Source organism: Eretmochelys imbricata, chromosome 10 (genome assembly GCF_965152235.1).
Source record: "Eretmochelys imbricata isolate rEreImb1 chromosome 10, rEreImb1.hap1, whole genome shotgun sequence".
Classification (NCBI taxonomy): Eukaryota; Metazoa; Chordata; order Testudines; family Cheloniidae; genus Eretmochelys; species Eretmochelys imbricata.
The window spans coordinates 44,427,011-44,454,296 of NC_135581.1; the positions used below are offsets into that span (position 1 = coordinate 44,427,011).

Genomic DNA, 27,286 nt, shown 5'->3' on the forward strand with positions numbered 1-27,286 from the left:
GATGGCTTTCTCTAGGAGCAGGAATCTCAGTGAGATTGCCTTGCCTGTGCTGTGCAGGAGGCTATATTAGATCATCATCATGATCCCTTCACACCTTGATGCCTGTGCATTATACAGAGCCCCACTGTGTTCTGGGGAGTCCCCAGTCTATCCTGGGGCAGGGGGGCTGTCACTGGAATGGCCCAGCCTCTCTCGTTGCCTGATCCAGCTGTGAGTGGTAGGAAGGAAAACGCCCAGAGGGGGTGTGACTGCCATGGTGTGTGAGGAGTGGGAGCGCTGAGCATGTTGCTCCCGCAGCCTGCTAAAGCGAGATCAGGGTGTGTCTGTTCCCAGCATGTGAGCACGGGCCAGAGCTACATGGTTGTGAACTGCCTGGCTGTGAGCACATCAATCTCTACCCCTTGGTGCTGTGTTAACAAGAAGGGTGAGAGAGGGGGTGACTGGTGTAAATAGCAAATCCAGCGCTCTGCATGCCACACGGTGCAGCACTCCCCACCCCAAGGTTTAGAAACCGGCTTATGGAGCAGCTAGGGTGGGTCAGTGAGGGACTCAGCCCCGTAACCAGCCTCCTGGACTGAGCTGTGTGTATAGGAGGGGCAATGTGTGGAAGGGGGGAGAAAAGGAAAATCTGTGGATCATCTGAGAGCTGGGCTGAGAGAAACCCCAAAGCCAAGGAAACAAATTACATAGGCTGGGGGCAGAGACTCCCGCTGCATCACCTCTGCCTCCTCCTGCCCAGGCTGGCAGCCATGGAGACCAGCTGGGACAGCAGCCTCCACAGCTGGGCCGGGCCTGCCCCGGCTGTGATCCAAGCCACCACGTACTCCAAGGCAGCGCGGCAGGCTGAGGAAACCAGGGAGGAGCTGGAAAAGATCCGGGTGCGGATTGACCATGTGAGCAAACGGCATTTCCATACGTCCATCCCTGTCTAGCTGCAAGTTGCACCCGACCGGGGATCCCATGCTGTTCCCTGCTGGAGCCCTGACCCAAGCGTGACACAGCTTCCAGCCGTAGCAGGGGTGGAGGGGGCACTGCCGCTGAAGGGAGAAGTTTGTAGCCCACATAGTTGTGAAAGGAAGCTGCTGTAGGGATGTCTGTCTGAGTCTGCAGAGAGCCTGAACCAGAAGCTCAGAGAGGGCCGAGCTACCTCCCCCATCTCTACAGCAGAGAAAAAGGGCAGGCAGGCCTTGCTCCCTACACATCACCCTCTGCTCCCTTCCCTCTCCTCTGCTGCTTTCCACTCCTGCCCCCCTGTTCTGCAGAGATGCTCCTGCTCTCCTTACCGGCTCTGCTCATCCCCATAGGTGAGGGGCATGCAGCCGCCTTCCTGGCATGTTTCCCTGCCTGCTCAAGCTAGGATGCTCTCCCCAACTCTAGCAATGGGCCTTGGCCCTGTCTGGGTGGGGGGGCAGCAAGTGGCATGTGTGTCATACCCGGCAGTGCCCCAGGCCTTTCCTAATTAACCCTTTCACTTCCTGTCAGATGATGCAGGCCTATGAGCGCAGTGAGCAGGTCTCCTCTGCCCAGCAAGCAGCCACGGAGATTGTGGAGGATGTGGTAGGTTCAACAGGGCACAGTGCCTCTCCCCAGGCCTGTTCCATAGCCCCCTGCCCCACAGGGTGAGGGTGAAACAACCACCAGGGCTGGGCTGCTGCACAGACAGGTCCCTGCCCCTGCATGGGGTAGTTCCTGTCAGGGGAGGGGAGGGGAGGCAGGGCTGAAATGGGGGGGCTAAGGGCAGCACAGTAACGAGTCAGATTGGAGGCTGATTGCAACCTAAGGAGCCTTCCTGCTGGAATAGATGTATCCCACCCCTCCCCACAGCCCCATGCACTCGAGGCTCCAGTGTTGTCTCCTCCCCCCCAGCTCCTGCCACACAGCTGGGGGTGATGCAACCCCAGGGCTGGGAGCTATAGAAGGTGCCAGCGTGGCTGGTGCCCACTGTACAGAAGCGGAGCCAGGCTTTGTGGCCCTTAGCTTGCGCCCTGAGTGCTGCCACAGAGCCCCTCTTCAGGCACCTTGTGGGTAGGGGGGATTTGCAGCAAACTGTCACGTGGGATTGTTTGTGCATCCTGATCGTAGGATATCAGGGTTGGAAGGGACCTCAGTTGGTCATCTAGTCCAACCCCCTGCTTAAAGGAGGACCAATCCCCAATTTTTGTCCCAGGTCCCTAAATGGCCCCCTCAAGGATTGAACTCAGAACCCTGGATTTAGCAGGCCAATGCTCACACCACTGAGCTATCCCTTCCCCTTTCACTTGATTGGCCAAGTGAAAGTGTTTAACTAGGAAAATCCCCACCCTGTCAGGAGTTTTGTGAGTGCTAGGCCCTGGTGAAGTGCAAATTAGGCTGGATCATGTTAGTGAATGAGACCCCCCGTGAATTGTGGGGAGTGCAAGCCACTGGTTTGGGTGGGTTTTTAGCTCTTTGCCCAGCATTGCTGCAGAAGGCAGTGTGCTCTAGTGGAAAGAGCACTGCACTGGGTTTCAGGAGATCTGGGTTCTAGGCCTGGCTCTGCCCTGGCCTGTTAGATGACATTGGGCAAGTCATAGTCCCTTGCTGTGCCTCAGTTTCCCCTTTGTACAATGAACATAATTACAGAGGAGGTCGGTGTCAAGGGCTTTGAGAGCTGATGGGAGGTGCTATAAGAACCCGGGATCATTATGTTCGTAACACTCCTACGCTTGAGCCGCAGCGATGCCAGACACCCGCCTGTACATTACATGGGACTTAGCCATTTGCTAATGACTTGCTTTGGCAAGTAAGGGAAGCCAAAGGCTCGCACCCTGGTCTAGTCTGGGTCTGAGGAGGGCAGAAGGGGGAATCTGGGCCACAGTCCACCTTATCCAAGGGTGAGCTCTGGAGATGTGAGTGAGGCAGGACAGGCCCAGTTGGCTCCGAACAGCCTTAAGGGAGAGCCAGCAGTGTGTATTCGTCATACACCCTGAGCATGGGAAGGGGCGCACTGTTCCGGGCTGCATGAGCCCAGAGTTTCTCTCCCGGATGCCCAGGAGCAGCTGGCAGCCGTCTTGGGGGACCCTGTGAAGAAGAGGAGATACCAGCAGCAAGTGACTGTCTTCATCGTGGGGTACCAGGAGTCCTGTGGACAGCGCAACAGCCTCCTGAGCCAGCTGCAGGAGGTCAGAGGGGTCCGTGGTGTGCGGGGATCCGGGGAGAATCTGGGGGGCCCAGAGGCAAACATCATACCCGTGACAATGCCTCTGTGCAGAGATGCAGGCTCCAGGTTGAAACGGGCACAGCTGGGGCCTCGCCAATTGGGCCTTGGCAAGCAGCTGTCCCCTCTGGCCCGGGACGCAGGCTGGACTCTGACCCGCGCTTCTCTCCCTTGCAGTTCTTCAGCTGCTCCGCGGAGCTCGGGCTGGCGGAGGAGAGCCACAGCCTGCCCAACGACTTCCCCGTGCACATGGACGACGTGGCTGGCACGGTAATGCCCAGCAGGCTGGAGCCACTTTGCCATCCCTGGGGCTGAGTGACTGGCACAGCAGTGCCATGACCCCAGAGCCCATGGGGCACCCTGTCCAGCCCCACATAGCCACCCACCTGCTAGACAACCCCATGTCAATGAGCAACCCACTGGCTGCTGGCAGTGTGAGCCACCTCCCCACTCACATTCCTGCTGCTTTTTATAGGCTCTTGGAAGTGTCGCTCCACCGGTTTGCTTAGGGCCTGCCCACGAGCCCAGACTCCTGCTGGCCAGTTGCTCTGGGCTAGGGATGCCCCCGGGGTGCTGGGAGAGATTAACCAAGCAGCACCCGACCAGGAGGAGCTGAGTCAAAGGTGGAGGGAGGAGCAGACTCCAGGGGCTTCTCCCATCATGTCCCTGGTTAGTGCCAGCTGGGAGCAGACCATCAGATGTGGGCACTAGGCTGTGCCCCCCCCAGCCCATTTCACCCAGGGCACTTGGCAGCCCGCAGTCACTTGTGGGCACTGTCCCTAGGCCCCTCTCCCATCCCCACCCCTGCAAGAGGCTGTCTCAGGGGCTGTCCATCTCTGCTGCCAGGTGACAGCGGCTCTGAGTTCGGCCGAGGCAGCCATGTCCCGCCTGGCGGATCTGAACAAGGACATTGTCAGCTACATGACCAGCGCCCTGGCCACCCACAGCCCCAAAAGGTACCTCTGGGCAGGCAAATGTGTCCACTACAGCCTGCCTGCCTGCCTTCCGGACCCTGCGCCGGCAGATCTCCCTTTTCATGTGCTGCTCCTGGCACCTGCTATCAGCCATGCTCTTGGAGTGGGTTGAGGAGATAGCCTGCAGCAGAGCTGAGACCTCCAGGCTCATTACACTGATGACCTTCCCTCAGCAGCTGAGCAGGATGGTCACTGTGCAACTTGGCTAGGTGATGGCCATGTGCACGCAGCCTAATGCGGATCAGTCTAGCTGGGGGACCAGCCCCATTTAACCCCTAACACAACCAGTAGGACCCTGTCGATCTTTTGTCAGAGTCCTGGGTTCTCCATTTCCCTGAGGCAAGTCACAGAGAGGGGTGCTGGGCAAAGGGGCCAGTCCACCATGCTCGGGTCTCCCCCACACACAGCAACCGTGTCTAGATAACAGAACTGTATTTCCTCGGGAGAGAGAAAGTAATCAAAGACCGTAGAAAGGTCAGATCACCCTATGTCACGCTGTGCCCCAGGCCAGCGGGAGGGAGTCTGGGCCTCCTGGATCTAACAGCTAAACCCCCAGGCCTGTTAGCTGAGCCCAGCAGGCTCTGAACAACTAGCCCAGACAACTTGCAGGAGACCAGCCCCCTGCTGAGTGGGTCCCATTCAACAGAGCAGCTCCCCTTCAAGGCAGGCTACGTTTGACCCCAAAAGGCGCAGAAGCTGTAGCCGCAGGGCAGGGGACTGTGGGATTTGTGCCAACAACCAGCTGGTCCCAGAGAGAGGCTGTGTACTTGACACCCCTCTGCCAAGGCAGGACAGGGCACAGGGCAGGACAGCCAGGCTGAAGAGCTGGGCTCTGTGCTGAACCCCCTTGAAACAGGCTCTCTGCCCTGCACGCGTGTTCCTAGGTACTCTACCCTGGGGGTTCCCCCAACTGCAGCTGGGCAGGGTGGGGCTGGGCAGGGGCTGGCCTGGGGCGCTGGCAATGATCAGGCAAGATGGGGTTTGTCCTTCAGGAGCCACAGGAAGCAAGTGGAGAAGGCTTTAGACAAGGCTAAGGAAGAGGTGGTCCAGATCAAACACAGGCTCCTGCAGGCTCAAGCAGGTGAGGGGCTGTGTCCCACCCCCTGTGACACGGGTGGGCTCCCCAGCATTGCATCCTGTGTCTGCAGCTCTCCACCACGCCCATGGCTGGCCACACGCAGGCCCTGCAGCAAGGCCTCTGGCAGGTGCGTAAGCAGCAGTCGCCAGGCCAGCCACTACACGGGTGATGCCAGTATCGGAGCCCAGGGTGCCCTGTGAGTCCTAGCGTTCAGCTCTTCCGGCCCTCCCACCTGCCAGGCTCTGCAATGGGGCTCTGGCTGACCCCTGGCCTGGGGTCTTTGCTGGCAGCAGGCAGTCCCTGCTCAGGGTCCCCTGGGGACACTGCCCTGTACTGCCACCTGAGGGCCTGACAGAAGTGCCCTCTCATGCCGGGCGGCTGTCGGTCTCTTCCAGACGTGGAGACCAAGGAACGACAGCTGAAGGACCTGCAGCAGCTGAGCGAGATGAAGGCAAAGGAGAGCCGGCTCTCCCGAGCCCGGCTGGAGAGCACCCAGGTGGGCAGCGGGGAGGGGTGCCAGTAGGCCCTGCATGGGGAAGGGATGGAGAGCCAGCTTCTGACACTGCCCCGGCCCACCACCCGTAGCAGCTCCCAAAGTCTGGGGTGGGGAGAGGGACCTTCTTCTCCCTGGTGCTGCTCCTGCCCCACTGTCCCTTGTGCCCGGGCGCCCTGCTAACCAGCCCTCCCCTCCCTGCCCGTGCAGAGACGCCTGCAAAGCCTGGAGCAGGAGAGTGGGGCTCAGAGGGCCCGCCTGGAAGCCGAGCTGAGGAGCCGGGACTTGCACATAGCAGAGCTGGACGGGTTCCTGCAGGAGAAGGCGTGGCCGCGGAGGGATGTGGCCACACAGGTGAGGGCCCAGCTGGCCCAGGAAAGGAGCTGACCCCACAGACTCTGTGCCCAGCTGTGCTCGCAGGGTGACTCCCCGGCACTGCACGCTGGCCCAGGGGATGGGGGAGGGACGGACTCAGTGCCAGGACTAACCCCACTCCTCCTGTCCCAGTGCAGCAAATGCTCCCCATCCAGCCCCGCTGCATGCTTGGGGGGCTGCTCCCCTCTTGCGCGGGGGTTGCCCAGGAGGGGCCACCAGCAGGAAGGGAGCTCAGGGAAGGGCTGGCAGAGTCCATGGTGCGACCTGAAGGGGGGTTCCCGATCCCAGAGGTGAGTCCCCGTCACCCCAACAATGCTCGATGCCCTCGACCTGCCTCCACAGCAGACTCTCCCCGCAACTGAGGATCCACCCTGGATGGGGTGGCTGAGCCGCCCCCCAGGCAGGCTGCAGCGGGGGGTCGCGAGTTCGGGCCGTGAGTTCTAGTGTCCTCCCCCCATCAGCTCGGAGCTTCTGCTCCTCTGCACCCCGGGTGTGTTACTTCCCCCCCCCCCACTCCCAGCTCCCCCGTGAGTATTAGCTCCCTGCTCCAAGCCCCCTCACCCCCTTGTGAGTTACTTACCCCCCTGTTCCAGCAGATCCAGGTCTCTGGTCCCCCTGCCTGTCTCCCTCTGTCACTCCCTCCGTCCCCACTTCTCTCCCCACCCCCTTCTCTCCCTGCTCAGCACTCGGATCAGCCGCAGCCCATTGGTGATCCCTTGGCACACTCAGCTGTCCCGGGGCCAGGGGCACTGGCTGGGCCAGCCAGAGGGCCCAGGGAAGCCGGAAAGGAAGAGGAAGATGCTGAAGAGGATTCAGCCACACATCCTGCAGGTACCTGCTATCCAGGGCTGCTCAGCCGAGCCCCAGCTCACCTTGTGGGGAGGGGAGGCAGGTGGGGTTGCAGCCTCTGGAGTCCCACTCCTTGGAAGGGCGGCTCTGGGCTGGATCCCTGAATGAGGGGCCGGAAATGCCAGGGGACCCCAACAGCAGCTGCCTTCTCCCCCAGGCTCCATTCCCCAGGGGACTGGCTGCCAAGCTGTGTGGCAGGATCTGGGTGCAGGTTTGGGTGGGGTGGAGAATGTGCAAAGGCCTAGGGGACAATACCAGAGAGGTGGTGAGATCAATGCAGGGATCAGGCCCAGAGACTCACTGCAAAAGGGTTGGGGGTGACTGAGTGTGCCCAACCCTGCCCTGCGTGCCCTGGGCTCTGTCAGCGCGAGGATGGGCAGCCTCTCCTCTGGCTGGAGGGGTCCAAGGTCATGTCCCCAGGGCAGAGGGGACAGGCTCCAGGAGATGCCCAGGCCCCACATCCCACTGCTCTGTGCTGTTCCTGCTGGCAGAGTTCCTGGGGAGCCTGGCATGCCAGGCCTGTGTTGGCCCAGCTTGTGGACTGGCGCCCGCAGCTGGGGTCAGCGGGGCGAGCTCATGGTGGGGAAGGAAAATGGGTGATTTCACAGCTGCTCTCGTCTGGGAGGGGCTGGCACTGCAGGGAGATGCCCTTTGTGCATCAGCTGCCAAGGCTGTGTGACTCAAAGGTATTGAAACCAATGGGAGTTAGGCACCTAATTACCTTTATTTCGTGTCCGTCTCTGCAGGGGGTGAGAGGAGCCCCAGGCGGGGCGCTGCAGCCGGGAATGGAGCGGTGCAGACCCCCGAGGCCTCGGCTACATGTGAGGTGGGTGTCGTGCTGTGGGGGGGGAGGGGAGAGGAGGTCGGCCTTCGGGGACCACTCAGGAGGGCTCTTTCTTTTCCTGCACTGGGCCTGCACTGCCATGAGAGCGAACCGGCACCTGGTCGGGGGCTGGCACCTCCTCAGAATGGAGATGGGCAGGGGCACGGTGGGGAGGGGGAGAACCGGGCAAGGGAGGGGCCAGGGAGCTCGTCCTGCAGCTGGGTCTCAGTCTGAGTGCTGGCTTGTGGTTTCCAGCTCCTGGCCACCCTGGAGGCAGAGTTAGCTGCAGCCCAACTGCAAAGCCATGAGGACACAGAGCACTGGGAAAGGCACTGCAGGACCATGGCAGCTGAGTGGGAGGAGGTGGGTGTTTGCAGGGCCTGGCATGGTGGGGGATGGGGGCTGGTTCCGGGGGCACAAGATCTCCTAGGGGAAGAGAGATTTCAGACTCTCCCAAGTCGCTGCCTGTCATGTGAGGGAGTGTCCAAGCTCCGTGGGGCTCTCCAGGATCTGTGGGTCCAGGGGGTTCATTGCTTGGATGCCGGGTGTGTGACAGGCCTGGGCATGGCCTCCCAGCCGGGCGTGCTCCAGCAGGCACGCATTGCCAGGATTGTCCCTCGCCGGGGGGGGGGGGGGGGGGGCCGCATAGCCAAAATCCACACCTGCCCTGTGTGTGGAAGGGCAGGCTGGGGCGGCCTGGGACCTGCACGAGTGCTGGGGCGGGGTTGCCTGTCCTGTGCTCTAGGAGGGGCAGAGATTCTTGCAGCAGACATGGCACCCAGCGGAGACGACGTGCCCAGCAGAGACGTCCCAGCGGGGGGAGACCGCTCAGCAGCTGGGGACAGTGCTGCAGAACCTGCCAATGCAGCCGGTGGAGATGGTGCAGCAGACACAGCCGGTGCAGCCGGCTGAGCGAGTGGAGACAGCCCCACAGGTGAGGTGACGTCGCAGGCACGGTGGGGGGTGGCGCAGCAGCTGAGCCTGGCAGAGTGGAGGGGGCAGGGCAGTGACTTGGTGTGAGCTGAGCAGAGGAGCAGCGTGGAGCGGACTGAGGCTGGTGGGCGGGGGGCAGAGCGATGGGCTGGAAAGGGATTTTCAGCAGCGTTTTGAATGGGGCTGGGCAGAGCAAGGGGCTGGCCGGGAGCCTGGCACCATCACTTCCTTTTCCGGCGCCCCAAGGTGGGCACTGCTGCTGCCACGGTGACTTTGGGGATTCTTGGTCTGATTTCCAGATGTTTGCAGCTGGATCGCAGTTGGCTTTGGAGGCCAGAGGTTTCCCTGAGCTGACTCTGCCCCCCACCCCTGCTGGAGGAGCTGCTCCTTCCCCCAGGCCCACCAGACATGGGGTCGCCCCCAGAGCAGGTGAGTGGGACATATTGCAGACAGCCTTCACCAGCATGTGCCTCCTCTGTGCCCAGGCCAGGCAGGCCTTCAGGGTGATGCTAGAGAGGGACAAGGACAGCCTGGCACAGGCATGCTGGGGGGCAATGCCCTCAGGTGATGTTGCTGGGGGTCTGCCTGAGACTGCAGGATCAGGTCCATCATCCCCATGGCTTGCCTTGGGAAGCCAGCTCTGCCTGTGTATTGTAGGGTGGGCATGCCTCCTTGGCGTCCCATACTGTGTGTCTCTGGGCATGTTGCCTTGTAGAAGCAAGGCCCCTGTGCGGGGTGAAGGGATTGCCACTGCCAGCAGCGAAGGGAGCCAACCTCCTTGAGATCAGGCAGCAGACAGCAGAGGCCTGACTTTGGGGAGCAGATGGGTGGGGGTTCTAGGCCCTGCTCCCCAAGTGCCTGGGTGGCATTTACAGGGCCAGGGGGTGTTTTCTACAGCACAAGGATTGGCCCTGCCATGCCCAGGCAATGCCCCCTTGATCACAGCCTCTGCTTGGCACCGTGAAGAGCCATGCAGCCGTGGGGGGCCGGGGATGTGCCCAGCCCAATAGGGCCCCTAACCCCTCCCCCCACAAGCAGTCATGCGGGTATGCCCAGAGAGGAGCCCCGCTGTGCTCTGCTGCCCAGAATGGTGCCTGCCCAGTCCCTGCCCTTCCATGGCCAGGACTGACCCTGTCTCCACCTGACCCAGGTGCTTCCCCAGATGCCCTGTCCCAGTCCCACGGCGGGGCAACCCCAGCGCCTGCAGCGGGACACCGTGGAGCCGACAGCTGCGTGGTGGCCTTCATAGAGACCTTGAGGGCAGGACTTATCGCTAAAGGTGAAGCCACCAGGAACGGGGGGAAAGGCGGCAGCAGCAGCCCCTGGTGTGTCCGTAGCAAGCCGTGGCGCATGGGCAGGCAGCGCACTCCTTAACCGGAGGGCAGAGGCCCTAGAGTTAGCAGGGGCAGCCTGTTCCTGGGGCCCTGCCACCCCAGCAGGCTAGTCCTGCCTGGGACTAGCTAAGGTCTGTATCTGGTCCCATCCCCATTCAATGTATTTACCCTCCCAGCCTGCGGTAGGGCCGTGGCCAGCTATAGGCTACCTAGACAGCGTAGTGGGCGAGCAATTGGTAAATCCACTGATGGTAACGCCAGGAGCAGAGTCATGGTTACAGCAGGGCAATGGGCATCAGGACTCCTGGGTTCCAGCCCTGGCTGTGCCATGTGCTGCCTGTAGACCCCAGCCAAGTCACTGCCCCCCTCTGTGGCCCAGGGGTGGCGAGGCTGAGCTGGTGCATGTACAGGAAGCACTTTGGGTGCTCCCGTAGCCCGCTGCCTCCGTCCCTGGTAGGCGGACCATGTGGGTGAGCTGGGCCTTGGTGCTGCTGGCCCTGCCCTTCAGCTCAGGCAGCAGGGGCTGTGGTTTTGGATCCAGCAGTTCCGAGCTCAGTCCCCGCCACTGACCCATGTGCTGGTGCCCTCGGCTGGAAGGTGCCGCGCAATGATCGTGGTTAAGCGGCTGACCCTTAGTGCTTGGATTGCAGAGCTCCACGTGCTGGCTCGGCTCCTGGACGGCCCGTGTGGTACGCTGATGACAGCGCTCCCAGCGGCCCCGGAGGACGCAGCCGGAGCTGAAATCTGCACACTGCTTGGGAACGCTACCCTAGGTATGGGACTCGCTGGGCCTGAGACTCCCAGCCAGGCATGGCAAGGCTGCCCAGGGGGCTCCACAGCGCTGGGTGTGGTCTCCAGAGCAGCTGACTGTGAAGCTGAGCTGCTTCTGTTCCTTTCCTGGGTCACGTTCCTGCCAATGTGATCTTGGGCGGCTCTGATTGCTCCCAGCTCTCCCAAGCAGCCCTCTGGGTTTGAAATCGCTGGCACCCTCCTGGCATTGCTCCCTGCAGCCCCCCGGTGCTCCTGCCCAGGCTTGCAGGAGGGGCCTGCTTGTACAGCAGCTGGGCCGTTGTGCTAGGTCCAGGTTGTAAAAGCAGCGAGTACACGGCCAGTGATCCAGATCTATCAGAGACACCCTAGGATATCTCAGTTTTGTGACACCCAGAAGCTGGAAAGTCTGGCTGGAGTTCCAGCTTCACTGCCCACATTGGCACCCAGCCGGTGCCTGTGGAACCTCCAGCCACTGCAGAACTGAGCTGTCCCCTTCATGAGCTGCTGGGCTGACATCAGCTCCTAGCACAGGTGCTCGGGTGTCTGGTCACTGCTGGGTGCAATGATCATCAGATCAGTAAAGCCCTGATTGGTCTGAGATCCCTCCCGCCTTGTGCCCTGCCTGGATGCTCCTGCTGCCTGCATTTGGCTGCTGCACGTTCAGCCCTGGGCTCTCTCATGCAAGCATCTTGCTTTAGGATTCACTCCCCTGGGTGACCTGCCCGACCTCAACTCTACTGACCGCTAGGGAGTGGCACCAAGACACGGTTAGTTTGTTAATGATCCTGGTACAGTGATACCTAGGGCCCCATTGCACTGGGGCTGTAGAAACCCAGCAGACTAGACAGTCCGCCACCGACTCCATACAGCTCCTAGCACATGCCATGGCGACCAGTGTTATCGCAGTGTGCCAGTGTTGGAAGAAGGGGTTTATCTGTCGGGGGTGCTGGGGACAGTGGAGGGAGAGCAACAGGCAAGATCAGTTTCTGTGGCTTCCAGTTTTTTACAGCTTGCTTGAAGGTATATGCAATAATGACAAGATGCTGCTCCAGCCGCAGGACGTGACATCAGATCAAGGGAGAGCTGCGGCACCAGCTCTGGGAAAAGGCGTTGCCCTGAGTGGAGCAGGGTAAGTGGTTAGGGGGCGTCGTCCCAGTTTCCCGAGCTCCCTGCTGCCGGGCACACAGTTCAGCTCCCCAGTGCTCTGTGGGACCAGGTGCCTCGCTGCTTACCCAGCTCTTTCTCCCCTTCGTTTCAGCCTGTTGGCTCTGGACCAGCGCCCTGTAGGAGGAAGGCACAGTTCCCATGCTGTCCCGGTAAGGGAGCTTGGGAGGCCGGGGTGGGCAGTACAGGCCCAAATCCCCTGGACTGGCTGAGCTGCCCTTGGCACAAGTCAGTGCAGGGAGCTGAGGTGGCGTGGTGCCTCCCAAGCTGCAATGAGCAGTGGGGGCATGAACAGCCAGCATCCACCCCCAGGTCTCTGCGTGCCCAGCCACAGAGGCAGCCAGACAGCTAGCGATGGCTGGTACCCTGCTCTCGCGCCCAGTGTCTGTTGGTCTGGCCACTCACCGGCCAGCTCTTGTGCTCAGGATGGGCACTCCAGTGCTTGTCCTGGGGCATGGCTCAGCACTGGTGGAGGGAAGAGCGCCCCCGTGTGGTGATTCACCATTGGCTGCAGTGGAGCTGTGCTCACCCTGACGGGGGAGCTAGGCCCAGGGGTTGCTACTGCTAACCATCTCCTGCCATTCTTGTCTAGCTAACCCAAGGCCGGCTGATGAGCGCAGGAGGGGGGCTGAGTCCCAGATCCAAGCCTGGCAGCGCCGGGGCCAAGAGGAGAGCCCCCAGGGTCCTGTTTACTCAGCAGGACGAGCTGCACAACAGACGGGTGCTGAACCAAGGCGTATGCAGAGGCCAGGTGCCATGGGGCCTGTACCAGGTAGGTGAGCCTGCTCTCAGACACCAGCCGAGCCTGGAGGAACAGCTGGAATCACCTCCTGGCAATGGAAGCTACCAGCAGACACCTCCCCTGGCATCCCTCTGCTTCCTGCACTGGCACTGAGCTGCTCTCACTCACGGCCTCTAACCGTTGGCAACGGGAGGGGCATTTTCCCTTCATCTGGGAGCTGGGGTGGCCGGAGTCGCCCACCATCTAAATGCGGGGAGGAGGAATGTCAAACAACTCACGTGATAATCTCTCCAGCTGGCTCCCCCCGCGCTCCCTGCCCTGGGTCAATGGCCTTGCACCGAACGGCAGATGAGTGAGTGGGGCCCATTAGCTCAGAGAGGCCAAGTCTAGAATGTGTCTCACCCTTTCATCGGAGTGTCTCCAAATACCTTCCAAATCCTCACGCCTCCAGGGAGACAGATGAGGAAACTGTGAGGCCACCCCAGGAGTCCATGGCAATTTCCACACCCTGCCCTGTGCTCTGACCACTAGAATCCTGCTGCCTTCAAGCAGGAAATGAGCTAAGAGAGCCCTGTGCCTCACCCGGATCCAGGGAAGGCCAAGCTACATTTAGCCCATTAGGGCTCTGCCATGATTCCTGGGTGGGCTGCCTAGAACAGCATCTGAGCTGACTACTGGGGTCTACTGCAGACAATATGGAGGGTGTAATGGGGTCCCCGGGAACCCCAGTGTAGTAAGAACAGGACCATGCCGGGCTGCGAGTGGTGCTGTGCTCAGGGGCTATCTTCCCCGGCAGGACGCCAGCCTGCTGATGGGGGGCTTCCGATGGCTCCGCCGCCAGAGGTTCGAGGGCCTGGTGAGGGGTTACCTGGCCCACGTCTGCATGAAGGAGGCAGAAGAAACCCTGGAGCAACGTCAGGGCAGTTGTGACTGCGTGAAGGCACACACTGTGCTGGGGCGACTCCGAGGGCTGAGGCAGCAGGTAGGGCTGGCTAGGACGGCTCTGCAGCCCTGTTTTCCTTCGCTCCCTGGCTGGAGCCCAGAGGCGCTTTGCTCTGAGCGGGTGGATCAGTGGGTCTGTGGCCAGAGGCCGCTAGCAGGGTGTGGCTGAGCAGGGGTGCTCGGGGTCCCTTTGGAGTGTGGGGGTGCTGGCAGTGTGTGTCTGCATGTGCTGGGGGCATGCTGGGTGGTTGGGGTGCTGGCACTCCCTGCTCTCTGCATTGACCCCACTTCGGTTTCCTCCGTGTCCCTGGCAGAGACTCCAGTGCTGGCGGGGTGAGCGGCGCTGCAGCTGGGCGAGGCGGCTGCAGCTGGCAGAGCTGCTCAGCGAGACGCTGGGGCGTGTGGAGGAGCGTTCGGGGCTGTTCCTGATCCAGCCCGTGCTGCCGTGGGCTGGCCGGTAATGCCCGCTCACACCCAGGTGGGGGGCAGGGTGGGAACCAGCTTCAACTTCAACCCTCCCCACATTACAGCCGCCTGGGAGGTGGGTGGGTCTGGGCTCCTGGATCATCCCCCAGCCCCCATTACCCTCCCCTCCTCACAGCCTCCCCGGGGCTTTATCCCATCTGCTTCAGGCCGACCGCACTAACCCCTCCTGGAAGGAGCGACACTTGGCCCCAACCCACTCCCAAGATGCTGGTTCCAGCGCTGATGGGACAGGTAGGGTCCTGACCAGCTATGACCCCCCCAGGACTAGGCTGGGCGATGTCTGGAGGGCCTAGGGCTACCAGGTGGGCTACCCCAGAGAGGCACCTCGCCCTGGGGGCCCAGTGCAACCTGGTGGCCCAGTGCAACCTGGGCACATCAGAGGGACCCCAAACCCTTGCCCCGGCAGGAGGGTGCTGCCTGCATTGCCACTGGCCTGTCTGGGCCACATTCATCCCTAGGGTAAGTGTAGGGGTTCAGTGTTGCTCCCCCAGATCCAGGCTTGGTCTCGGGCATGGGGCAGAGACACAGAACCCAGAGGGAGAGGCCCTGTTGCCCACACAGGATGGAACTGGCAGACTCAAGAGGCTACAGCTCCCCTGTCTGCCCTCTGGCCTTCTTTGTCCCAGTCATTCCTCACTGGGTCCCCCTGCCACAGTCTGGCAAAGGGAGAGGCGGGAAGCTATCTGCCCTGACGCAGCAATGAGGTGCCTGTGTCTGACTGCAGGAAGTGAGCAGCCCCCTGGCCATGCGGGGTCTCCGGCTGCGCACCCCAAGGGAGGAAGGGCCCCACAAGCTGTGGAGCTTCCCAGCATTGGGGGGCAGCGGGGTCTGGCCAGAGCAGGACCTGGCACTGCCAAGCCCACTGGTGATCACCCCACGGCTACTGGAGATGGACCTCAATGGCTACCTGCTGCAGGAGCGCCAGGTGAGGTAGGCAAATGAAAGAACCACACACTCCCCACGTACCCGTCAAGGGCCCCAGAGCCACCACTCCTCCTCCGCAATGTCTCCTGCCTGAGGGGTCTCAGGCAACCATGCTGTCTCTTCCCCGCCCCGAGGAGCCTGGGGTTGTCCCTCCCCTCTGTGGTGCCCTCTCCCATTGCCAAGAGCTGAGTGTATTGTCCTGACTGCACCCCCAGAGCTGAGTTGGAAATGTGCCCCCAGGTAGCTGGGGAGGCCTCTGCATGTGACTCAGGGCCAATGGCCAGCTTGCTCTGGATGCCAACCCGCCCCCGGGGGCTGGGCTGCTCGGCCGGTCACAGATTTGGCTCGATGCCCCAGTGGGCGTCGCTGGAGGGTCCGGCTTCTGCTGGGGTGTAAGCAGAGCCCCCTGCCCTGTCCCACGAGCATTGAGTGACCAGAGTGCATCACTAACACTCAGGCCACAGCTAAAACTGGGCAGCATCCTGCTTGGCTCAGGCTGGGTCCCTGCATATCCTGTAAGCTAGGACCCTGGTGTCCATGCCCCCAGTTCCAGGGCCTTGTGCTGCTCCCAATGCTCGTCCTGTTCTCCCCATGCCTTGCAGCAGGAGGAGCCAGCCTGGCCCAGGCCCAGCCAGTCCCAGAGCCAGGCCCTTCGCAGCCTCACTGAGGAGTTTCTTTCCCGTCCGACGCGGCGTGGCCCTGATAGGTACCAGCCACTTGGAGAGGCCATAAGCGCCCAGCTGTGGCTCCAGATCGGCTCGCGATCCCATGGGCACATTCCGGACTCCAGGACACAGCTGGAGAAACCATCTATTGAAAATCAGCTGGTTGGGGAAGGATCCCAGCCAATCACAGTCCAGAATGGCCAGACAGCTGCCGCCTCCCCCCCCCCCCCCAAAAAAAGAGACACTGAACCTACATGTGCGCAATCACAGCCCTCCTTTCCCTGCCAGGCCCCAGTCCCCCCTGCAGAAGCGCACTTCTCTGTGGGGGGCTGCACTCTGGCCAGGACCTGGCGAGGACACCCTGTGCTTTGGCGCTGGCCTGCGGGGTAGTGTATGGACCGAGCTGGAGCTGTTCGCAACACTGCAGCCTGACCTGGATATTGGGGATTCCTGTCTGGCTAATTGGGTTAGTTTGGGGACAAACAAGCTCTCAGGGGCTGTCGGGGAAAAACATGCAGGAAGGGAAAGAATGGCTCCAGCATAGCCACTGCTCAGGGCAAGGCCAGGGCCCGAAAAGGCCCCAAGAGATCCAAAACCTGGAGTAGGGTTTAAAAGGGACTCATTCTGGAGGGGGCAGGGGGTTTTAGGGGACACAGGCACCCACTGGGCATGTCTGAAGAAGCTAGACCTGCCGCAGCTACCCTGGAGGTGGAGAGCCATGGGCTTAGCCGGTTGTTTACAATGCTTGTTCTCGGCATGCTTTGTTCCTGCAGTCCAAATAAACCCGCCTTTGGTTCACCAGGCTGGCTGCTCACTGCACCGCTGCTCAGCAACGCCCAAAGGGCAGAACCGCAGGGGCCGGACTCAGGCGGATCTGCTGGGTGAGCACAGGTGCTCTGCTGGGTGCTGTAGCCCAGGGGCTGGTCTAAGAATGGAAGACTCAATTGATTCCCTCCCCCGAGAGATAGCGACAGAGGCCTGGCACCAGAGGGCTGCACTCAGTGAAGCCAGCAGGGGACAGAGGAACAGCTAGCCCCATTACCGTGACGCAGGAAAGTGGCACCAGAACTGGGAGGGTTAGGGGGTCCATAGCTCTCCCACTTTTTGGACCCATTCCCCCTTAGGCCTCCACCCCCAGCCAGGCCAGGGTGGAGCCTAGTCAGGGAGCCCGGGTAATTGTGGGAGCCACGCGGACCTTCCACCTGCCTGCGGGGTTGAGAGCAGTCCCAGGCCCATGTCCCCACCTCCTAAGCTCCCTGTACCACGAGCAGGGGGAGGGTCTATCACAGCTCCCCATAGCTGCCCGCGCGGCTCTTTCCATGGCTGGGCTGCGGCTATGAGGCCATGGACGGAGGTCTGGGGGACAGGGACATGGCCAGGGGGCTGCTTTCGGCCCACCCAGGGCGGGGGGACTGGGCTCCCTGGCACTGCTCTGGCTTCCAGCTTGGCATGGGGCGGGGCCTCTGGGGAAGAAGAGGAGCAGGGCAAGGGACACTCAGCTGGGTTAGTTAAGTTCTGGCGAAGTCGTAGGTTGGGAAATAGTAGAACTGGGCTCACAATGGATGGATGGCTTCTAGGAGTGGGCAGTTAGCATGACCTCTGCATGCCGCATTGGAGAGACCAAGGCTGGGTACCTTGGTCAACGCTGGTGTCCAAACCTCAAAAAGGAGTTTGAAAAATTGGAAAGGGGTCAGCAAAGACTTAAAAGAATGAGTCAATAGTTGCAAACGCTGCCTTAGACTTCAGATGCTCAATCTACTTAGTTTTCCAAGAGGAGATAGAGAGGTGACTTGATCATGGCCTTACAGGTACCTAGAGAAGAAGATTTCTGCTCGGCGAAGGCTCACTGATCTAGCAAAGGCAGAACAAGAGCCAGTGTCTGGAATCTGAAGCTAAACAAATTCAGACTGGCAGTGAGGTGCGAACGTTTAAACACGAGAGCAGTTAGCCATTGGAACCACTTACCAGGGACATCCTGGCAGGCTTTAAATGAAGGCCGGGTGTGTTTCTAAAAGATCTACTTGCGCTCAGCCAGACGGTATCATCTCAATCATCAATCATCTCAATGCAGGAATCACTGGCTGAGATTCCCTTCCTGTTTCTGAGGGAGGCCAGACTCAATTACCCCAATGGGGTCTTCTGGCCTTAAATGCTACGAGTCTCAAGTGTGGAGGGGCTAACGTCTGGCCGGAATATGCACAATGGGCCTGTTCCTGCTCCCAACATCTGAATTGTAATTGATGTCCAGGGGAGCAGGGTTGGGCCCATAAGAAGGACTCGCAACATTCTGTTGCTTGTGTCTTTATTAGCACTGCCAATAAATAGGACTCAAAAAAGCAAGAGGGAAAGTCAGAAATAAACCCCTGGGTGGGAAAAGCATTCCATTAGTGCAAAGGGGAAGGTGAGAGGAGAAATGGACTACGTGCTTTGTGCTGGGCAGGTTAGGCGACAATACACTGGGCATCACAGCTGGGAATCACGGTTCCTCCATTCAGAAGGATTAAGAACAGTGTACAGTTCAATACACGTCATCGTCACTGCTGTCATCAGCATTCTCAAGAGTATCAGGCGTAGTGGGGCGTGTGGTGGATAAGAGAGCATCTTGAAGAATGCGTTGTGGGGAATTCTTACTGGATGAGAGACCAGTTAGGCGGAGAATGCGCTGTGAGGAAGACAGATTGTGAGAGAGAGAGAGAGATCACTGGTTGGTCTGGGTGATCTGAGATGGGCACTAGGGCTGGGGCAGCCATTTTAGTTGGGGCTATGGGGCTTGCTGCAGAGAGGGAGCAGGAGATGTACATTTGGCCACTTGCACCCTCTAGAGTTGAAAGGTGCAATGAGGTCTTCAGAGGAGGCACGTCATACTGTGAAGTATCATCCCCTCTTGCCCCCACCCCCACTACTGTGCCTCTGCGTATCTAGGCTGTTACTCTGCCCATCATCAGGGAGTCTGGCCAAGAGTGGCCATCCTAGTCCAGAGCAGCACCTGGACCTTGGACCACACAAAGATCTGGAGGGCTGGAAAAAAGCTAATGTTCTGCTATATTTTAAATGGTTAAATGGGACGATACAGGTAACTATAGCCCACTTGACCTGACATTGCTCCCAGGCAAGGTCATGGGAAGCTTGTTGCGGGACGAGTAATGATTAAAGGATGGTGATGTAACTATTGCCAATCACCATCATTTATGGGAAACAGTTCTTGTCAAACACAGCTGCTAATCCGTTGTAAATGAGATCACAAGTTTGATTGATAACGGTCACTGTGTTGACATCGTATACATGGACTCTGGATGTTTGACTTAGCACTGCATGACATTCTAATTAAAAAATCAGCATTTCACAAAACCATTGTATCAGTAAATACAGTAAATGGCTGAAAAACTGGCTAACACGTAGACCTCAGACAGTACTTGTCACTCAGGTGCCATCATCCTAGGAGGTGTTTCCAGTGGGGGTCCCGCTGGGATCTGGTCTTGGTTCAATGTTATTTAATCTCTTTGGCTGCGACATGGAAGGAAATGTCTACAATGGTTTGGCTATTTTTGCACAGGTTCTGGATGTACCTTATTCCTCCTTGGGCCCATCCCACTGACATTTTATCATGGGGGCCCTGCAGACCCAGGGCGGGAGCTGGCACCGAATGGTTATCCCAGCCAGGCTGGTAAATGTTCCTGTGCAATGGTATCAAACTGCAAAGGCCCCTCTTTAAATGGATGACCTTCCACTTGGCTTGCTTCCTTTGGCTGTAATTTCATAGCGTGTCTATCAGACATACCCCAGCTGGGCTGTACCACTCTGGTGTCACAAAGTGCTTCTAAACACAGTTTAGCTAGCCAGCTGAGCAGAATTATGGCTTTGTGTCATTGGATCATGCCTGTGAACCTGACTCACATATATTGCCCCCTTCACTCCCCTCAGTCTATAAGGGTCTCCAGACCCCACACCTGGGGGCAAACTCAGGTAGGGATCTGCGTAGCCCCATTTGCTACAAGGGATGATGATGGAATTCTGTTGGGGCTGCTACTCACCAACTCCAGGTTTTTGTTCTGCAGCTCTGTGATGATCTTCTCATGCTTCCTCTTCTTCTCTTGCTCCTCATACTCTCTCTCTTGCATCTGGCGCCGGGCCTCTCTTTCCTCGGCCTTGTCTTTAAGCTCTCTCTGATGCATGCGTTCCTTGTGCTGTCGCTCTCTTTCCCGGTCCTCGTGCTTTCTCTTCTTCTCTTCCTCCTCGAGCTCTCGCTGCTTCTCTTCCTTCTCGTGCTGTCTCTTCTTCTCTGCCTCCTCGCGCTCTCGCTGCTTCTCTTCCTTCTCATGTTCTCGCTGCTTCTCTTCCTTCTCGTGCTGTCTCTTCTTCTCTGCCTCCTCGTTCTCCAGCTTTTTCAGTCTCACCTTCGTGTAATAAACCACCTCGGTTATACTTGCTTTCAACTCGCTCATGTATCAGCATCCAAGGCCTGGTGCCTCACTGCCCTGCACCCTATATCATACACTAGTGCAAAATGGGTATAAAACACTACCTGCTCAGAATGGTTGTGCTTCACATGCTCAGAATGGTTGTGCTTCAAGTGACTGTGCAAGGTTCTAGGCCAGGCAAATCGGGCCCACGTTTTGGTGGAAATTTGCATAGCACAGTGGAGCGACACTGATTTACACCAGCTGGGGAACGAGGGTGTGCTTTGGTTTGTTCAGGGAGTGTTTCTTGGGCTCTGTGTAAATGTTTGTCCTTGTGACTCCTGTAGATGCTTCTGCCTTAGAGCTGTTTGGTGCCTGTGTGATGCCATGGAAGGCTGGCCACCTTTCAGCATGGCTCCTGCCTGGCTAACACCTATCCTGCAAATGAGCAAGGAACCATCCATGTGGCAAAACCTATTTATGGCCTGAGTGCTCTAAGTGGGGCAATGTGGTTTAGATGAAATTACCTATTGTAAAGTGGGTGCACAACTGATTGACAAACTTCCCTCAAAGCATAGTTATCAATGGTTCGCTGTCAAAGAGGAGGATGTGTCTAGTAGGGTCACTCAGGCGGTTCTGTCCTGGGTCCAGTACTAGTCAATATAACAAAGTGGTGATTATGCGTCTGGCATTTATGGGAAGACACCATAGTAGCATGGGGTGGAAGCACTTTGTAGTACAAGGTTCAAATTCAAAAGGACCTGGACAAATTGGAGCACTGATCTGAAATCAACTAGACGAAATTCAATACAGACAAGTTGAAAGTACTACGCTTAGGAAGGAAAAATCAAATTCACAGTTACAAAATTGGAAATAACTGGCTAGGCAGCAGTACTGCTGGACAGGATCTGGGGATTATAGGGGATCACAAATTGAATATGAGCCAATATTGTGATGCAGTTGTGGAAAAGACTAATATAATGCTGGGGTGTATTGACAGCAATGTCATATGTAAGACATGGGAGGTAATTGTCCCATTCTACTCAGTACTGGTGAAGCCTCAGCTGGAGTATTTTGTCCAGTTCTAAGCGCCACACTTTAAGAAAGATGTGGCCAAACTGGTGGGCATCCAAAGGAATCAACAGAAAAATGCTTAAAGGCTTAGAAAACCAGACCTATCACAAAAGGTTTAAAAAAAAACCCAGGTATGTTTAGTCTTGAGAGAAGATTGTGGGAAAAACCTGATACGTCATCAAATATGCTAAGGCAGCTATAAAGACGATGATGATCAATTGCTCTCCATGTCCACTGAAGGTAGGGCGAGAAGTAATGGGCTTAATCTGCAGCAAGGGAGATTTATATTAGATATTAGGGAAAAGTTTTGTAACGCTAAGGATAGATAAATACCAGAACAGGCTTCCAAGGGAGGTTGTGGAATCCCCATCACTGGCAGTTTCTAAGACCAGGTCAGACAAACTCCTGTCAGAGATGTTCTAGGTTGACTTGAGCCTGCCTGAATGCAGGGGGCTGGGCCAGATGACCTCACCACGTCCCTTCCAGCCCAACGTTTCTAGTGCTCCTAGGAGCATGTCCGTGATGTGCTGAAAGGGGGTTAGACAGTGTGTGAGGCTTCTGGTCATTCCCTCTGAACGGGTAGGAAGAGCTGGTGGGTGAGAATCCTAGCCGCTGGATTCACAAAGGGACTACCTCCAACAGCCAGGCGCCCTGACATTCACTGCACTCCCACTCAGCTGCCACCTGAGTTGCCTGGGGCATGTGCAGAGGCCCCTACATCCTGACACTGCCCTGCTACCCAGAGCTCTGGCTCACCAGTGGGATTCTCAAAACAGATGTTCCCCTGCCAATCTGGCCTGCAAGGCCTGATCCCATAGGCCTGCTCTGTACACTTACTGGTTCGGGCGCCTCACAAAAGGGAGCTGGTGTCGAACAGACTGGGAATTTTGGAGGCTGGCTTGGCTGAATGTATGTCCGTCTACCCAGTAGCTGGGGCACTCACCTGGCATGTGGGCAGGCCAGATTTGAATCCCTGCTCTGACTGATTTGAAGTGAGGACTTGAACCATGTGAGTGCCCTAAGCACCAGCCCATGGGCTGTAATGGGGGTGTGCCCCTCTCTGGTTCTTTCTGAGAAAGGGCTGACCTGGCTTCGGTTTCTAACTGTAGAGAGGGGTCGTGGTGGAGAATCCTGGGCAGAGGGAGGGGCCTCCCTCCAGCCTGTCAGTCAGGCACCTAAGTACCCTACGGATCTGGCCCTGCAGCCTCACCCCTTTCCACTGCATGTCACTCCTGGGCAGCCCCCCCACTCACTGTCTGAGAATCCCTGTCTTAGGTGCCTAACTCTCCTTGTGTGTTGTCTGGGGAGCCTGAGCGCCTAACTTGGGCCCACCAGTTAGATGTCACAGCGCTGAGTCCAAGTCCTTTTTGTGAATCTAGCCTGAAGCGCCTGGGGAAAGGCCCTGGGGTTTGTGCTCCTTGGTCCCTTAGGCAGTTACTCTCCAGTGACTGAACCTTTGATGCTTGTTTCCTTTCCCTGAGGACGAGGGACGCAGTAAGCTGGTAACTACTCAGTAATACATCCTCTGTATGTGCGTGGGAGAGGGGTGGGGGGGGTTTCTAGCACATGTGGGCTAAATATTGTGTGTGTTACAGTAGCACCTACAGGCTCCAGCTAAGATCAGGCCCCGTGGTGCTAGCTGTTCTCCATACACGACATGGTGAGAGCTAGTCTCTGCCCTGGGGAATTTACAATCTAATTAGCCAACAAAGGCAGACTTGTTACCCCATTTTACAGCTTGAGGCCCAGAGAGACTCCATGACTCCAATCCCTGTTCTCCTGCATGCCAGGCACTGCCTTAACCAGAAGCCATCCCTGTCCTCACGTGGCTGGCGTGACAATAGAGTCTGTGAAGCGGAGCCGGTGCTGGCTCTGGACTGCAGCCTGTGGGGGGCCCAAGAAACCATGCTGCACTCACCTCTGTTGAAAAAATGCCGCCCATCTGTGAAAACAAAACCAGAGATCAGCTACCCTCAGTCATGGATGAAACTGGGAGGGGAGGGTGAGACAGAGCAGGGGACATATGGCACTGTGCGGGGGGGATAGAAGGGCAAGGACGCTGTGGCTCCTGGCTGGAAGGTGGCTTTGTAACCAACCACCTACACTTGAGCTGGCTCTGTCCTGAATGCTGGGCGAAGTCTGCTCTGGCTCCCACTCCCCCAGCACCTGAGCCCCTCCCTGACCCAACGGGAGTCAACCCCCGCTCTCCCCCCTCACCCTGAGAGGCAGCACAGCAGCCTCACAACATTCCCGCAGGGAAGCTGAGGCACAGAGATGAAATGCCTCACCCCAGGTCACGCAGGGACAGCCGCAATTGACCCCAGCTCTCTGGACCCACAGCCAAGAGGAATGAGGTGCTGGCTCCACAGATGAACCTGCATCCCTGCCTCCCACCAGCTGCCCCAGATCCTGCCTAGGCAGCTATGTCAAGACGTGCTGGGCTACTGCACAGCGTGAGGAGTGCGTGGCTCATAGATCCTATGGGCAGATGCTCAGCTCTGCTCTGCCTGCTTTGTTCCTATCAGGCATGTTCCTCATCTCTCTGTTTAACTATGTCTGTGCACTGTAGCTAATCATCGTATTTAATTATGGGATTTATTGTTGTGGTTAATTCATATTTACTCAGTGTGTGATGGCATGGGCAGCACATGGCTCCAGCATTTGGGGAAGCTGGCCAAATGCCAGACGCTCCCCTGGCATCTGGACCATGACCCTGTCCCCTGCTCCACCCCAAGACCCTGCCTCCACTCGGCCTCCTCCCCCAAGGCCCCGCCCACACTCCACCCCCGCTCAGCCCCCTTGCCTGCTGGTCGCTGACTCGTTCCACCCCTCCCTCCCCCGAGACCCCTACTGCCCCCCCCAAGTCCCTCACCTCCTCCACCCCACTCCCCAGAAGTCTCCGATGCCTGCCACGGTCCTCCTCCCCACCACCCCTCTTCTCCCACAGGCCTGCCTGGCTGCCGCTCGCTGAGTCGTTCTGCCCCACCACATCTCTCCCCTTCTCCCCCGAGGTCCCCACTGCCTGCTGAATCCCTCCCTTCCTCCACGCCCCCGGCCCTGAGTTCCCTGCTGCCTGCCACTCATCACATCCACTCTCCCTCCTCCAAAGGCCCCCCCACCTGCCTGCCACTCGCTGAGTTGCTCTACTGCCCTCCCCAGAGACCCTCACTGCCCGCTGCATCCCTCCTCTCCTTCACCCTATGGAAGAGGGGAGGGATTCAGTGAGCAGAGGGTACCTTGGGGGAGGGGTTGAGCAGGGACGGGAAGAGTTGGAGTGCAAGCAGGGCCACGGGGGGAAGGCAGGAGGGGGCCTCGGGGCAGAGCACCAGAGGTCCGTGCTCTCAAAGGCAGCAGGTCAATGGCTGTGCCACTGGGGAGGCTAAGCTTCCCCTGGCCTACTATACCTGCTGCCCATGTGCGATGGATAGATTTCAGTTGTAGGTACAAGTGTAGGAAAAAATAGGAGTGTAAGGCTGATATATTTGTGAGTGATGAGTATGTAAGCAGTTAGGCTATAATGCTAGGCCTGTAGGTTGAGGCCTGTAAAATTTTTAGTTTAGCCACCTTAGACCTAAGAAGGGTTGACATGAGAAGGTGCCCCAGCAGTAACCCTGTACCAATAAAGTTACAAGATTACTGTAAAATATGTACCAATAGGTGATGTTTGGGAAAATATGACACAATGCTCCACTACAAGATGCCCAAATGTAACCTCACCAGACGTTCTGCAGCAACCACAGGTTACCATGGGGCCTTGGTGACATAAATACTCATGAAAATAAGGGGTAATCTTTGAAAAGCAGGGTACCCCAAATTTCATGGGGTGTGGAAGATAAGAGGAAAGGGGTTGGAACCTTCATGTACATGCATAAGGGTTATAGATGTGAGTGTAACAAAGGATAGAAGGGATTCCCCAGCATGAACAGGGAAGAAAAACCCATCTGCAGACCCTCCACAGATGACCATCTGTTGAGAGATCAATCCAACTCTACAGCACCCTTGGGGATGTGAGTATGAAAATACTGGTGCTAGATGACTTACGGTCTGTCACTTTCTTTGTGTACATTTCAGGAGTTGGGGCTTTGTTTATCTGTTCAATGCAATTATTAATTAAATGTCGATTGAGAACTTGTGACTATTATTGTGGTCATTGCTGTCGTTCCTTGGGCGTTCCTAGAGTCTCCAAACCTAATGACATGCCTCAGGGTGATTTGCATCCTGCTAATTCTGATACTGTGGTCATTAGGGAGTGCAAACCTTTGGCACAGGTCACTCTGGTCTAAGATATCACTGGCAATACCAACCTAGCAATATTATAAGGGCTACAGCACACTCCCCCCCGGCACATGCTGTGAGTAGGGTTACCATAAGTCCAGGTTTTCCCAGACATCGCCTCTTTTAAGATTCTCTACCCTCTGTCTGGGCAGATTTTTCAAATAACAAGCAATGTCTGAGATTTTCGCAGAGCAGAGGTTGCAGCTCAGAAAGAGCCCCAATTGGTCCACTTCCCGATTGGTCCCTACCTTCATTCCCCTGTAGCCACACCTACTGGATCCCACCCACCCAGGCCCTGGCTCCCAGACGGGGGAAGGGAGTCCTGCAGGGAGGCGCAACGTTCTGAGCTTGCGCCAGCCCCCCTGCCACCATGACAGGGAGTAACACTTAGGGTGACCAGATATCCTGATTTTATAGGGACAGTCCCGATTTTTGGGTCTTTTTCTTATATAGGCTCCTATTACCCCCTACCCCCGTCCCGATTTTTCACATTTGCTGTCTGGACTGTGGTCACCCTAATGACACTGCCCCCCCTCCAGTGAACACACACACCCCCGCAGGTACCCCCAGCTCCTTCAACTCCTCCAACTGTACCCTCTCTGCAGCAGCCCCCAGATATCCTCTCCAGCACCTCCCAAAGAATACACAACCCTCCTGCACCTCCCAGGTACCCCTCCCAGTACATGCAACCCCTCCAGCACCCCACAAATACCTCCTCCAGCATCCCCAGCTATATCCCCCTCCAACACCCCTCTTCACCCCCTCTCTCCCCCTTCCCCCCTCCAACTCTCCCGCTGCCCCTCAGTGTCCTCTTTTTGGTAACCCTAGCTGTGTGCAAACAAACTCCTCACTCTCTGTCCTGCCCTCCCCTTCAGCAAAACATTCGCAGCTTCATCTTCCTCCATAGCTGCTGCTTCTCCCCCGCTTTTACTTTCGCCCGTTTCCTGCTCCTCCTGACCCCAGGACTCCCAGTCCCCCTGGCATTCCCCCCTCTGCCTGCTCTGTCAGCCATCTGCTCCTTCCTCCCCACTTCCTCAGCTGCAATTCCTACTTGCTATGAGCAGAAGATTTTTTGAACGCTGCTCCTAGAGCAATAGCTCCACAGTCACGGAAGAAACTGGGCGACATAAAGCTCATTGGCTGCAGTAGGACATTTACTCGGTGATCACATTAGTGCATCTGGCTTCAAATCAATGCAGACAGGGATTGTGCAAGGACAGAAGAGACCCCACACAGACACACATACAAGCACTGCAGAGGGGCAGCAGCATGAGCCAAAGACAGATAATTGCTAATGGGAAAAGGTTTAAGACATCCGGACTTCCCGCGCTGATCTGCAGTTAACAAGTCTGGTACCAATCCTGCCACAGAACTGCCAAGGTACGCGCGTGGAGACACTGTGCTGTTAGAAAAAGAAACTGAACAGAAAAAGTAAAGTGTTACCTTGTTTCAACCTGCAACTGAGTGGGGGCTCTGACCCGAGAGCCTGTCGCGCTGATCTGATTAGACGCTTCTAGCTGCTGCGCAAGGAAGTGGTTAGAGCAAACAGAACACCACCCAATAACTAGACTAGCCTTTTCCTGTAACTGCCTGCCCCAGATTATTTATTAATCATTCAGCTGCATCCAGGTTTTTCCCCCATGTGATGTTGACATGAACTGTGACCATATAGATCATTGTTGCAACCAAGGTCCAAATCTTGTATAAAGGAGGTCAAGAAGGTGTCTATAGAAAGGTTGTAATTTGCTGGTTATGATTATTCTGTCTGTATGTGTGTATCATTTTTGTATTTGAAGTTATGAATATTGGCTA

General features: G+C 57.6%; 2 protein-coding genes across 3 annotated transcripts; one reads left to right on the top strand and one right to left on the bottom strand.

Annotated features, from left to right (window-relative positions):
* Positions 1-706: 706 nt before the first annotated feature.
* Positions 707-15,935, top strand: LOC144271339 (uncharacterized). The gene is made up of 23 exons (XM_077828635.1): positions 707-893; positions 1,483-1,557; positions 3,012-3,140; positions 3,353-3,445; positions 4,022-4,131; positions 5,142-5,230; positions 5,623-5,723; positions 5,931-6,074; positions 6,779-6,926; positions 7,691-7,770; positions 8,023-8,130; positions 8,513-8,701; positions 9,000-9,129; positions 9,851-9,979; positions 10,685-10,807; positions 11,805-11,934; positions 12,064-12,121; positions 12,562-12,741; positions 13,508-13,693; positions 13,968-14,110; positions 14,286-14,370; positions 14,864-15,069; positions 15,666-15,935. Exons 1-23 carry the CDS (start codon positions 750-752, stop codon positions 15,793-15,795), a joined length of 2,910 nt encoding a protein of 969 aa, XP_077684761.1. The 5' UTR covers positions 707-749; the 3' UTR covers positions 15,796-15,935.
* A 2,086-nt stretch (positions 15,936-18,021) lies between these two features.
* On the bottom strand, positions 18,022-26,980 carry LOC144271054 (uncharacterized). Of its 2 annotated transcripts, none has more exons than XM_077828120.1 (4): positions 26,918-26,980; positions 23,118-23,141; positions 19,760-20,122; positions 18,022-18,390 (listed from the first exon to the last, which is right to left on the bottom strand). In XM_077828120.1, exons 2-4 carry the CDS (start codon positions 23,139-23,141, stop codon positions 18,247-18,249), a joined length of 531 nt encoding a protein of 176 aa, XP_077684246.1. In that variant the 5' UTR covers positions 26,918-26,980; the 3' UTR covers positions 18,022-18,246. The 2 variants fall into 2 exon arrangements, with proteins under 2 accessions (XP_077684246.1, XP_077684247.1); XM_077828121.1 differs by lacking the exon at positions 18,022-18,390 and adding an exon at positions 18,656-19,232.
* Positions 26,981-27,286: the final 306 nt, after the last annotated feature.